The sequence below is a fragment of the Ursus americanus genome, chromosome 20 (assembly GCF_024610735.1).
Source record: "Ursus americanus isolate L20-20 chromosome 20, mUrsAme1.1.p, whole genome shotgun sequence".
Classification (NCBI taxonomy): domain Eukaryota; kingdom Metazoa; phylum Chordata; class Mammalia; order Carnivora; family Ursidae; genus Ursus; species Ursus americanus.
This window is the reverse complement of record NC_142146.1, coordinates 23,422,968-23,436,689: the sequence shown is the minus strand read 5'-3', so window position 1 is coordinate 23,436,689 and position 13,722 is coordinate 23,422,968. Positions and strand designations below refer to the sequence as shown.

The 13,722-nt window shown below is 41.0% G+C and overlaps 1 protein-coding gene across 4 annotated transcripts in view; it reads left to right on the top strand.

Moving 5' to 3' along the window:
* KAT2B (lysine acetyltransferase 2B) overlaps positions 1-12,834 on the top strand; it is a 98,259-nt gene extending 85,425 nt beyond the window's left edge. The window contains exons 14-18 of one of the 4 annotated variants that reach the window (XM_045791665.2): positions 4,172-4,286; positions 5,774-5,810; positions 6,054-6,111; positions 6,216-6,300; positions 10,772-12,834. In XM_045791665.2, the coding sequence (XP_045647621.1) occupies positions 4,172-4,286; positions 5,774-5,810; positions 6,054-6,111; positions 6,216-6,300; positions 10,772-10,965 (489 nt within the window). In that variant the 3' untranslated portion in view covers positions 10,966-12,834. Of the gene's footprint in view, positions 1-4,171; positions 4,287-5,773; positions 5,811-6,053; positions 6,118-6,189; positions 6,301-10,771 lie in introns of all 4 variants that reach the window. The other 3 variants (XM_045791664.2, XM_087870172.1, XM_045791666.2) reach the window with 3 other exon arrangements.
* Positions 12,835-13,722: the final 888 nt, after the last annotated feature.

The window sequence follows — 13,722 nt, the reverse complement described above, 5'->3', positions numbered from 1 at the left end:
ACTCCCCCTAGTTCATTGGAGTTCAGAAATGGGCTTTGTGGCTGTGTCATCCCTCATCATTTCCACTTTACATTTCTGTTATTCATTCTCATGCATTTTCTTTCTAGCAAGTAACTAAAAACGGCATCTGTCTTAAAGCCCATCTTTGTTTTCTGGTTTCTACTGATGTTCCTTAATCCCAGTTCTTCGTTGTTTGTCAGACATCATTGACCTAACAGACGTAAAACTCCTTATACAGTCTCTGATGCATAGTAGGTGCTCAATAAATATTTTCCTTTTTACCTTAAAGTGGGTCAGGCTTGTTCTTATGAATGTGGGTGAAAGGTGCTTTTTTCCTATTAGAAAATAAAAACAACCTTTGTTGTTTCTTGCTCAGCCATGCCAGCCCTAGAGAGAATTCCAAATAGGGTACTTGGAGAGTTAATAAAAGCACAGCAGGCCCCTCTCTCTGTCTCTTTCTAAAGAGCTAGCTTTCTTCATTGTTCTCTGTGGGGTTTAACGAGCAGGTCCGTATTCAGCAGCTCGTGTTCGGCATGAGGGGCTGCTGGCCAGCGAGAGCCATCACCAGGCAGTCAGCTGGCCGTCCCTTCTTCCTCCTCCGAGGAGCATCCGTGCATCTGGTGGAAGCAGAGAGCAGGATTGCCCTGCAGATCGCCTAGTCCGGATCCGTGGGCTCTCACTGTGTACAGGGGAAAGCTGTAAACACAGAGCTAGCAAAAGCAAGTCCATTGTTTAGAAGACAATGCTCCCTCCCCATCCTTTTTCTCCTCCCCTCTTGGATCTCATCTCCCTCTCACCTCACCTTCCCTGTTGGCCTCCAGCCTTCTCCAGCACCGGCCACTGAGTGGATGATACAGGCTGGGAGCTGTTAACCTTGTTTCTTCCAAAGAGACCTGAAGTCACCATAAAAAATCCTGGATTCATGTAGTATCTTCTTCCAGTGATTTTCACAGGTATCTTTATTCCAACTTTTGAAAACCCCCTTGTGGAAGACAGGGACTCACGGTAATAGCAAGCAAGTTATAAGTAGATGGAGGGCTTTCCTGGCCCCTGAAAGAGTGCAAGAGCAGAGTAAGTTGTGGTTTTGTCTAGTGGAGACAGAGAGAGAAAGCTAGTGCAGTTGGACAGGGGAGCAGAGTGGGAGTTGCGGGCTACTTTGTGAGTATTGACTTTGGGAGTGGGAAGCTGGGATCCGTAGGGGCCTAGCATCATTGGAGATGTCTTCGTGGGAAATATATTTTGAACTCTTTTGAGCCTGCTGAATCCCATTAGCATGAGCGAAGATGCAGAGTCCAACATAAGTAGATTCATAGGCACGTGAACAGCTAGGACCATAGGTGTGCCGGTGATAAAAGCCGCTGTTTGAGAAAGTGTGACTAGGTCGTGAGCCGGCAGAGTTGAGTGTATACATGTGTGTGTGTGGTTGGGGGGCGGGGGTGGAGCTGGGAGGAAAGGATGCATCTCAAACTTTCACCGGACTGTGAGATAACAAGGGACTAGGTTTGGACGATCCAAAGTAAGGGCAACCAACCAATGCGATTTCTTTGTAAAGAACACGTGCTAAGACTTGGTGGCATATTAGAGATGGGGGAGTTCCCCCAAATCTCCTGTTGGGGGTACTAAAACCGAAGGGATGGAATGGGAGAAGGATCTGAGGAGAGAATGATGATGACATGGTGGAGAAGTGGAGACATTTTCAAGGGAGGTGAAGGTAAAAGACTGAAACAGAGGTAAAGTGTATCCATTCTCCAAAGCAACCCTTGGAAGCACAGAGGGGTTAAGAAGCCCTCCACTGTCGTTACGAGTCACTCACCGGGGCCCCACCACCTTCAAGGTGCTACGCAAGGGGTATGGAAACCACCTGGGTGGGTTATCACATCTGAGGGTATCCTTGATAAAGAGAAAAAGTTTTAATATTATATTTGAAATTAGGTTTTCTGAAGGAGTTTATTTAAGAGATTACCATTGGGATTCTGTTTTAAAAAGACACAGACTGGGGTGGGCACCTGGCTGGCTCAGTCAGAAGAGCATCCGACTCTTGATCTGGGGGTTGTGAGTTTGAGCCCCACATCGGGTATAGAGATTACTTACATAAATTAAAAAACTTAAAAAAAAAAAAAAAAAGGTCTTACACTCAGAGCTCCTGACCGGCCTCATCAGAAGAGCATGTGACCCTTGATCTTGGGGTTGTAAATTCGAGCCCCGCATTGGGTGTAGAGGTTACTTAAAATCTTTTTCTTTTTCTTTTTCTTTTTTTTTTTAATTAATGTATTTTAGAGAGAGAGCGTGAGTGAGGGGAGAGGCGGAGTTAGAGAAACTCAAGCACACTCCCCACTGAGCCGGATGCCTTGCAGGGCTGGATCCCACAACACTGAGTTCACCACCTGAGCTGAAATCATTAGTGGGACGCTTACCTGACCGAGTCACCGGGTGCCCCCAAAAATAAAATCTTTAAAAAAAATAAAAATAAAAAGACTTCGACTCATAAGTAAACAAAGGGAGAGCATCCATCTAGGTCTGTCCTGTCCGAAGTGGCAGCCACTGGCTACATATGGCTTCTAAGTGCTAGATACTGGCTCATTGAAATTGAGGCGCACTCGAAGTATACAGTACACTCCGATTTTGAAGACCTGTTAGGGATAAAAGAATGTAAAATATCTCATACGTATTTTTTCTACTGATTATATGCTGCAGTGATAATATTTTGGATATATTTGATTAGATCAAAATATATCGTTTAAGTCCAGTTTTACCTGTTGCTTTTTACTTTAAGAAATGTGGCCACTGGAACATGGCAGGGCGGCGGCTGGGTGGCTCAGTTAAGCATCTGCCTTCCGCGCAGGTCATGATCTCAGGGTCCTGGGATCCAGCCCCGCCCCCCCATTCTGGGTTTCCCGTTCAGTGGACAGTCTGCTTCTCCCTCTGCCCCTTCTCACCGCTCCTGTGCGCTCTTTCTCTCTGCTCTCTCAAATAAATAAATAAAATCTTTTAAAAAAAATTTACATGAGCTGATTGCATTATATTTCTGTTGCACAGCAGTGAACTAGATTTATCAGACATATACTTTTACTAGTCCCATTCACCTTATGAAGTTCTTTGTTTAATTGTCAGGATTCAAATACATTCATGCTGGAGCGTTTACCGATGATGTGTTTGAGATCAAGCTGATAGGAACTGGAGTGTTTTGTTTTCCTTTGTGAATTCAGTTAGTGACTGCTACTGTGTTTTTCTTTTTCAAATTTTTATTTAAGTTCTAGTTAGTTAATATAGTGTAACATAGAATTTAGTGATTCATCACTTACGTATGACACCCAGCGCTCATCACCAGTGCCTCCTTCATGCCCGTCACCCACCTGGTCCATCCCCCACCCACCGCCCTCCATCAGCCCTGTTTGTTTTCTACTGTTAAGAGTCTCTTATGATTTGCTTCCCTCTCTCTCTCTATTTCCCCTGTTTCGTTTTTTCTTTTCCAAAATCAGTTATGACATAGTTAATTTCTGGATGACTATTTTTAATTAATTTTTTTCTTTTCTTTAAATGGGAAACCGCACTGTTTTGGAAATAGTTGACGTCAGTACATTAGGAACTATTTTACAAAACAAACATCTCTCAAAATTCCCTAATCCATCCTGGCTGCTCACACCAAGGGGTGTGTGGCCTCAAATATTTGGAGCTGCTTTTTTGATGCAAACAGTATAGGTTAGGGCCCCTGCCTTGAAAATTTTGAATATTAATGTCATCCTTCCCGGCAAGGGGGCGTTGGGGCTTTGTGAGGCCTGTTTCGAGTGCCCTCCAGTCTGAAGGGAGCCTTTAGTTCCTAGTCAGGAAACGTGAAGAGTCCGGGCTGGGCTGGGCTGGGTTGGGTAGAGAAGCAGGGCAGGATAACTGGCTTCACTGCTGAGGACGACAGGGGCCCTAAGAGCAGTGTGTTGTCTCAATATTGGCTTTTTTGATGGCAGGGGACGAGTATTCAGAGCCGGTTGTGTGAGCGCCCCTGGACGGGTAGAGTGTAATAGAACGTTTTCAGGTCTTCCCGGTTCAATAGCAGTCACCCTGTCTCCTTTTTCGCATCCCGAAGACTTTATTTAGGCGACCGACTTCTTAGGTGGACTGACTTAATCTGTAGCCACAGACTTCTGTCACTAAACAAATTTCTTCCTGTGCTTTACAGATCATTAAAAAGCTGATAGAAAGAAAACAAGCCCAGATTCGAAAAGTATACCCTGGACTTTCATGTTTTAAAGATGGAGTTCGGCAGATTCCCATAGAAAGCATTCCTGGAATTAGTATGTATAGATCTTCATTTCAAAGCAAAATCTTTTGGTATTGTCATGAGATGCATTTGAAACGGTTGCCAGAGTGCAGTGATTTGGAAAGCTCTTTGCCTTGCCTGTCTCCATTCGTGGTGTTTGTAGTCTTAAGAAGGGAGATGCTTTCCTTTTGTCTTTTCTCTACTTCTCAGTGCAGACAAATCAAGGAGAACTTAGATGACCCCTTCTTATAGCTGTTAATACCCATCGTTTATTGAGAGAGTGCTATTAATAGCATGGGGAAGTTCTGCTTTTACCAATGGGGAAATTGAGTCTCAGAATGGTTAAGTCCTTTGACCTCAAGTAGCACATGGCTAGTAACTGTCAGAATTCATCTGCAGACTTGTTGCTGTTTGCTCCCTTGCTCATGCTGTCATGATTGCAGTCTGCACAGCTGTGTGCTTGGCCAAATTTCTCTCTCCAAATTTCTAAAAAAGATGATTGGGAAACACATAATTTGGTTCAAGTTCCTTATTTGAGAGTAGTTTTCCCAAGGGTTCTTATCTGTGAGTGTTAGGGATGCATCATCTTGGGTGAAAACATACAAAATAGCTGTTTTTGTAGAACTATCGAGTAGCCACACTTTCATTCAGTTCAAATCCAGGGTCTTCTAGCATATTGAAGATTTAATACACAGCACAGAATCAAACAAACTGCAGTTCTCCAGAAAAAAATAAGACCTTATTTGGGCAAGACACATTCCTTCAATACAATAGCTACCCTGTAGCAGATCTTACTATTACTTCTAGACCTAAAAATTTCACCCCTGTTAATGGCATAATAGCCATCATATTGCTGAATGCCTACTTGTGCCAGGTGTTCTTCTGTTTTCTTATTTATTTTTATTTTTTTACATACATTGACTCATCTCAGAAGTGATAATATCACCTAATTTTTAGAGTTCTGTTTTATAGATTGAGAAGTTATAGAGGCAAAAGGTTAAGTAGCTTATCTGAGATAAGTAGCTTTTAAGGAGAGAGCAAGAAATCAGATCCAGGTCTATTGGACTTGAGGCTGTGTTTTCTTTCTGCTGCACTAAACCGTCTTGTATTACCAGCAGAGTCTTTGCCAAATAAAATAGAGACCAGGACAAAGTTTGTTCTTACCGAAAATAACAGCTTAACTCTTTCACATGGTGATTAGCAAAATATGTGATTTAGAGTTTAAAATATGCACATGCCCCCAGTACTGGACGTATTTATTTTTTATGCTTTCCCCTGAAAAGTTGGGAGTTCCTGCTTTAAAAAAACACTAACATAAAGAGGTGTTGGCTGTCTTGGAAATGTTTCGTGCTATTAGCTGTAGAAGGAAGTAACTAATCGCAGTTGATTTCTGTCTCTTCCCGGAAATAGACATTTATTGGGGCGTGCTTGTAATTTATTTCATTTTTGATAAGCATTTATTTTGTTACTCTCTTGACCAAAAGCAGTTCTCATTCAGTGTTTAATTTCGTTGACATATAGGAGAGACAGGCTGGAAGCCGAGTGGAAAAGAGAAAAGGTAAGTAGGATGGGTGAGAAGATATTAATGGAACTGACTTTTCTTTCCTCCCAGCAACTTAGAGGAAGCAGGCAAACTGCTTGTAGTCACCCATTACAGCACTTCCTGCTTTTCAGTTTTCATAAAAATTTCTGGGATGGCTCCCATTTTAGGTTTTTGTAAAAATAAGCAGAATAGGAATCCCCTGGCAAGAGGGCAAAAAACTAATCATTGCTCCCTGTTGTTTCCTCTTCTCCTTTCAAGTAAGGAGCCCAAAGACCCTGACCAGCTTTACAGCACCCTCAAGAGCGTCCTCCAGCAGGTAAAGGTGGGTGTTTTCTTTTCATTCACCTCATGCAGATATTTTGAAATGATTTCCCACATGGAATTTCCATATTAGATACCTTACTTTTTTCTTTACTCAAGAGCCATCAAAGCGCTTGGCCCTTCATGGAACCTGTGAAGAGAACAGAAGCTCCGGGATATTATGAAGTTATAAGGTTCCCCATGGGTAATGCCATTAACCTTTTCTAAGTATAGATTTAACACTCTCTGGATGGCGGTGTGGGGGACACATGGTTGCTGAGGTTGATCTGTCCTCTTCTGTTGTAGGGTAGGGGGTGTGTGATGGGTGGTGGGATTCCCTGCACCACGGAGGGCCAGTGATAGAGAGCAGAGTGATAAAGGACAGGTGGGTGGCCGAGTCCTGTTAGACACGCCTGCAGCTTTTAGAGCCGCATGTCGCCAGCTCTGGATGCAGAGAGCCCGGGTGGGGAACTGCACCCAGCGCGAGATGCGAAAGCTGGCCATTCGGACTTCACCGTGTTTATACTCTGCCTGTTCGGTTGCACGTGGAAAGCTTCAGGTTGTCCTCTTGATACATTTTGAGCCTTTGGAGAATTGTTGAAAGTGATACAAAAGAAGTTGGATTAAGGCTGCTTGCCTGCTATACTAGCAGAGGAGAAATTCTAGTAATGCCCTTCTCGGTTTTCCACGCTCTTGATGGATGCTATTAGCGTCACTAGTTGTACTCCCTGTAAAAGCTTTGTTCCGCACCCAGTACTGTACAAACAAAAAATGCTGTTAGAAATGAGGAATTGTGGAATTTGCTCGTGCGCCTGCACCATGCTAAAATGATTAATTGGACCGATTGAGAATCCAATTAAACTAATTTGGCATTGTGTAGATGACAGACAACTAGCCGAAGTGTTTGCAGTTGGTTGTGTGGCCATTGTTTTGGAGACAGCCTGTGTCTTCTGTCCCTTTTCTACCTGCAGTCTGTTCCTGGTACCAAGAAGGTATTAAAATATGAAAGGAAGAATGACAGGGACCCATTAGCTTCCTGACAAAGGAGTTATTTGTAGGCGTTTCCTACAGCATTAATGTTCACGAGAATGTTCTGTAGAGTCACCGTAATGGTTTTGGTAGTCTGTCCTCCCTAACGTGGACCTACATCCGTATGCTTTTCTTTCTCTTTTCTCTCTGCCTTGCTTCTCTGTATCATAGTTATGAAAGCAGAAGCGTGAGGGTTGAGTGAGTCTAGAATTCTGAATGGAAGAGTGTAAAGGGAATCAGTATTTTCTTTCCTTTTTAAAATTTTTTAAAGGTCTTATTTTTAAGTAATCTCTCTGCACCCAACATGTGGCTCGAACTCAGCCCTGAGATCAAGGGTCACATGCCCTTCTGACTGAGCTAGTCGCATGCCCCTCAGTAGTTTCCATCATGTAAAAAGTATGTTAAAACCCTTTATGCCCATTTCCAAACTTAAGTTAACTGACCTTTGCATCCTCATTGCCTGGACCATCTCAGCTCCCTTTATGAAGCCCTCTTGGGAGGTTGTATGAGTTTGGGGAGAAGAATTATCTCTCAGCCCTGCTCACATACGCTCTGAAGACCTGCAGTGGTAGGTCTAGAAGGTCCCATCTGTCATAGCCTACTCTTCAGCCTGCTTTCTGGCAGCGTTTTGCTTGGTCCAGCCTGAGAAGGGTACGAGCCTCTCCAGTTGGTTACCACCTGTGCGCACAGCTGAATGGTCATGAGGGGATATTGGCCCTGTTGAGCAAGACCAGTGGTAGACCGAGGTATGTTCTACACAAAGTTATTAAGACAGCGAATGGTGCCCTTTAGGGGAGCAATTATAATTTTCTTAGGGTGCCTTTAGGTGCTGAGTGAAAGGTGTAGTCTTGTCCCTAAGGTGGTTATGTTTTTGAGGACAAGGGTGACAAATCACTAATCTTACTTTCCCCCATTATTGCCTTCTCGGCTTTTTCTAAAAACGTTTCTTCTCTTTCCCTTGTGCTTGCAAAAACTCTTTTTCTCCCATATGAATGAGGTCTAACCTGTGTCATTTAGGGAATCTCCTTCAGAAAATCATCTGAGTAGTCTGGCCCAGGCATGTCTTCGTACCATGTGTGGATTGCTAGGCAGTGTTTTCCTATTTACTCAGAACTCCCCAGTTGGTGGGAGGGATGGAAATGGAATAATTTAATGATTTCTCCATATGTGGTATCACTGATATTTAATTACCTTCTTTTTTAACCCATGCCATTTGGTCACGTAAGCCTCTAATGAGGCTAGAGGAAGAAAGATGTTATTTATTTATTTAGTTTAAAGATTTTATTTATTTATTTATTTATTTATTTATTTATTTATTTGACAGAGAGAGAGAGAGTGTACAAGGAGGGGGAGTGGCAGGCAGAGGGAGAGAGAGAAGCAGACACCCCACTGAGCAGGGAGCCTGATGCTGGGCTCTTATCCCAGGACCCTGGGATCATGACCTGAGCCAAAGGCAGATGCTTAACTGACTGAGCCACCCAGGCACCGGAACGATGTTATTTGTAACTTAAGAATAGAGTAGATATAACAGAAAGGAAATATGCAGAATTGGTTGTAATTATTCTGAAAGATCCAAGCACTAAGATGACTCTCGTTTTATTTCTGCTGTATTTTAGGCTCTCCCCGTCTCTTCCTGCCCCCTTTCTTCCACATAATAGTTTGAAAGCTTTTGGATAAACTTCTTTGTACAACGTTTCATTCTTTTTTTCCCCCCCTTTTCGGTTATACAACTGTTCCTTCTAAAGCATAAACACTATATTGGGCAGCATATCATAAGTGGTAGGCATTTAGGTGGTAAGGTAAACATCTAACTTTACCTGGAGAGGCACAATTAATTTCATTGCTCTTTTTTCATTTAATGAGAGGACATCTTCATCTGCTCAGTCACACTCAGGTGAGACATCTAGTTGGGGTATTTGCTGAGCCTTTATAAAGTATCTTAACACTTGCCAATTTTTCTCTCCTTCCAAACTGTTTTAGTTAGAGAAGAAAGAAAATTGAAAGTTGAGCTCACAGATATGACATGCCACTAACCAAGAGAAGCTCTAGTCAAGGGAAATAGGCAAAAGTACATATTTCCAATTTTTTCTTTGGTGTTTTATGGTAGATTTAAGATTTTGATGCAAATGAATTCTCCCCATTTTTGGGTGTTGCATGTAAATTTATGTATCTCACTAGCTGATGGTCCCATCCTGATATATTTGGTTGTAAGCTTCTTTCCTTCTGGAAAATTTGGTAATATAGTGGGAATTTGGGTTATTGGTAGAGGTATTTTTTTAAAGCAATTTTGACTTATTTTTCCCTGCACAGTTAATATAATTTTTAATGACAGAACCAGACTTAGAGACGACTAGGGACCTATAAGTAGACAAATGTTAGCATCTTCTTTTTTTTTTTAAGGTTTTATGTATCTATGTGTTTGTTTTTGTTTTTAAGATTTATTGATTTATTTGAGAGAGAGAGAGAGAGCACGTGCCAGCCAGCGGAGGAGCAGAGGGAGAGGGAGAAGGAAAGAAATAGACTCCCCACTGAGCGGGAAGCCTGCTGTGGGACTCAGTCCCAGGACCCTGAGATCATGACCTGAGCCAAAAACCAAGAGGCAGCTGCTTAACCAACTGAGCCACCCAGGCACCCCTATTTATTTGAGAGGGAGAGAGGGAGAGTGCACACGCATGGGGAAAGGGGCAGAGGGAGAGGGAGAGAGAATCTCAAGCAGGCTCCATGCTCAGTGCAGAGCCTGACACAGGGCTCAGTCCCACGACCCTGAGATCATAATCTGAGCCAAATTCAAGAGTTGGGCATTTAACCAACTGGGCCACCCAGGCACACCCAAATGTTAACATCTTCTAATCTGCCTGGAATTCTTTAAATCAGTTCTAAGAGTGAGGAGTAAACAAGCCACATGGTATTATTACAAGTTTAAATAAAGTGCTGTTTTCATTTGTAAAATAATAAAATTTAAAGCAAGTAAATATGTTAGGAAAATATTATTTTTATAATAATCTCTCAAGGTTTACTTGCTTTAGAAAAGAAATTATTGTTTGTGATTTTTTTTTTATTGCCTGTGATTCTTATTTCATGGATGGAGCATGAAACTAAATTCATTTGAACCGTTTTATATGTAAGGATACTGGTATATCTGTAGATTTATTTACGATCAGTTTTTCTACTTTAGTTCTGTCTCTGCAGCACCGAAACAACTGTGAATTTAATGAAACAAACTCAGTCTTATTGTTTGGATTTAAGGAATGAAATGATTCAGACAAATGTTCCACCTGCTGTACTCCGTGTAGATAGAGCCTCTTCTGTATAATTCTGAATGAATAGCTAACAGTGCTTAGTTTATCATACTTATCGCTGCTAATCTGCTTAGCTTCCTTGGGCTGAATAGGGGATTGGGCCAGATGACTAATAATGGTCCCTTCAATGCGAAAGTGCCGTGATTTTACACAAGCAGCCCTCACAACAGAAACAGCATAAAATTTAGGAACTGTTTTCCTCGATCCTATGAATGTCTCTTACGCAAGGGCATTGGGATGGTAAACATGTAGCCAAACCGATGACATAGATATCTCTCCCTGTCTCCCTTTTGTCAGCTAGTGTTTACAAGGAGTCAAAGATGGCTAATATTTTTTTTTCCTGTGCAGATCTGAAAACCATGAGCGAACGCCTCAAGAATAGGTACTACGTGTCTAAGAAATTATTCATGGCAGACTTGCAGCGAGTCTTTACCAATTGCAAAGAGTACAACCCCCCTGAGAGCGAATACTACAAATGTGCCAATATCCTGGAGAAATTCTTCTTCAGTAAAATTAAGGAAGCTGGATTAATTGACAAGTGATTTTTCCCCCTCTGCTTCTTAGAAACTCATCAAGCAGTGTGCCTAAAGCAAGGTGGTTTAGTTTTATAAAGAATTGGACATAATGTATTGAAGATACTTGTAAATGTAATAATTAGCACTTTTGAAAAACAAACAAAAACCTCCTCTTAGCTTTTCAGATATGTATTTAAATTGAAGTCATAGAACATTTTTATTTTATGGAATAGGTTTTAATCTATTTACTACTATTAATGTAAATTTTCTATGGCATGTCCATTAGCTGAATATTCAGTAATAGATGATCAGGGGTTTCCTCAAAACCTGTGTATGAGGAAATTGCACATAGTACCAAGATTTGGGGGAATGCAGAAACTTTTCAGACCATGAATGTTTCCATTTTTTCCTAATGGAATGTGAGAGTTTATTTTTATTTTATTCTGAAGGACTTTAAGGAAGGGATACATGATAAAAAGCCCGTAAAAGGTGAAATATGTGGTGTTTGAAGTCTCATTGTAGACTTTGTATATGTATTTTTTACAAACACTCATCTAGATGTGCTTTGAGCAGCTCGGAAAAATGCAGTTCCAGAAAAGCAACTGCTTTGATTCCTAAGGAAGAAATTCTAAATAATGCACACTTTTTTTATAAGCATCTGGATTTTTGATAATTCTATCTACCTACAGTAAACTTGTGAGCACATAACCACTATTTTAATAATTATTTTCTCTACACAAATGTGTAATATTATATTTGACTTTGCTTATGCAGGCCATAAGTTCCAAAAGGCAATCTCCTGATGCACAAAGGCATACATTTAAAAACACCTGAGATTGAATCAACGTGCTTTAATAAGAACAGACGCATAATCTACATATGTATCAAATTTGGTGAATCCTTGTTCTAACAAATAAGGGTTTTTCCCCTTTTCTATGATCTACACAACCCCACTGATGATGTATTATATGAACATTTTCCTTTTGCATCTCCAGATTATATGCATTGTCTGAGGTGAATTAAATCACCAAGATTTGCTGTCAGTATTCTAACACCTACATTGGAAGGCAGACCCAGGGTAATATCCCACTAAAATCCATCATACAACCTTATTAACCTGTCTTGGGATTCCAGCTTAGTGCTTGGATTTATTTCCTGATTAACACTACATAGAAAAGTGGGACATCTGTCATCCGGACTCTGGGAGAACCAACTCATGTCAAACAAACGAAGGCCATGTTGGTGGTCTTTGACACTAATTTTTATGATACAAATTTATAAACTGATTTTTGTAAAGGACTAGGTTTTAAAAGTGTATTTAACTTGATATTTTCTATCAGCATAAATGAAATAAAATGATCATTTAATAGTTGTTAAAAACAGTTGCCAGAGATAATCTGCATGAAGGAAAAAAACCTGCGAATGGCTGTTAGTGGGAAGTATTGTTTTTAGTATGTAAGAGATATTCAGAATGCTCACACTGAAAAATGCCTCAACTTTTATAAGTATAAGAAACCACCTTGAGTGGCGTCTAGATTTCTAATGAAGAATGATGATACAGTTTGGGTTAAGTATCTTGGACTGGTTTTAAACAGTGCTTTGTCCTGAATCTGCCGAAGCATCTGTCCAGCTTGGTATCCTGTGAAAGTTTGTTATTTTCTGGGTAGACATTCTTATAGAGTATTGTCTTTAAAATCAGATTGTCTCTTCTATATTGAAAGCATTTTTATGTTTTCTAATTTAAAAATTAATATTTTCTTATAGATATTGTGCAATAAAGCTGAAGTAGGATGTGTGGTTTTTGCAAATGCTTTAACAGCAGATAAAATTTTACATTTGTAAAATTAATATATTGTACTGGTACAACATAGTTTTAAATTATATTTTAAAAAGCTCTCGGTTTGGTGTTGTGTTTTCTTCTTCTGTCCTATTAAATTTAACAGGGCAAGTGTATGATCCAGTTGGTTACCATCGACTACATCCATAGTTCTTAGATTTTAGGCATTTTGTTGAACATGTTTAGAATTGATGCATCTGTTGGAAGTTTCTTAAAAATTCACAGCCCACCGGTGAGAGAATTTCATGAGGAGAGACACTTGAGTGTGTCTGTGTCTTTTGAGTGGTTCAGTGCATCTTGCCTGCTGTCAGTCATTAAAGGGGAAAAAAATCCTAGTGAGAGAAGAGTATTATTGGTTTAGAAATTAGATGGTTTTTTTCCCCCAGTTTTTCTACTTTGCATCTGTGAAATAGAAGAATGAAGAAACAGATAAAAATACAGCTGATTCTTACATACCTCCTCATGAACTTCTAATGTTACTCAAAGTGCTGACTACAGGAAGGAATACTATATCCTCTTGGGGGTATGAGAGAACCCACCAAGAATACCTTTTCTTTCTGAATCCTGAACCAACTGAGAAGTCAAAAGAGTAAGGCATATGATGGCCAAAATATCTTTATTAATAATGAAATGGATATTGGAGAATGTGGCTTATGTATCTGTAGAAAATGGGTTAGTAGTGAACCCCAGAATGTGACTGGCTCGCTAGCAGCTTGGCAGCACTCTCAACTTCCCCTCCAAGGGCAGGGCCTTTACCATTGAGCTCAGTGCATGGCCAGCAGCAGTGGTGCTCTCTAAAGGCAGGCCAGCTCTGAGGAGGCACGGGTGAGGGAGCAGCCACACAGGGCAGGCTGGGGCCTTTCGGTAACTCATCAGTTAGGGGGAGGAGTGAATAAGGACAGAGGGAGGCCAGGGGGTGATGTCCCTCCTACTGAAATATAAACGTC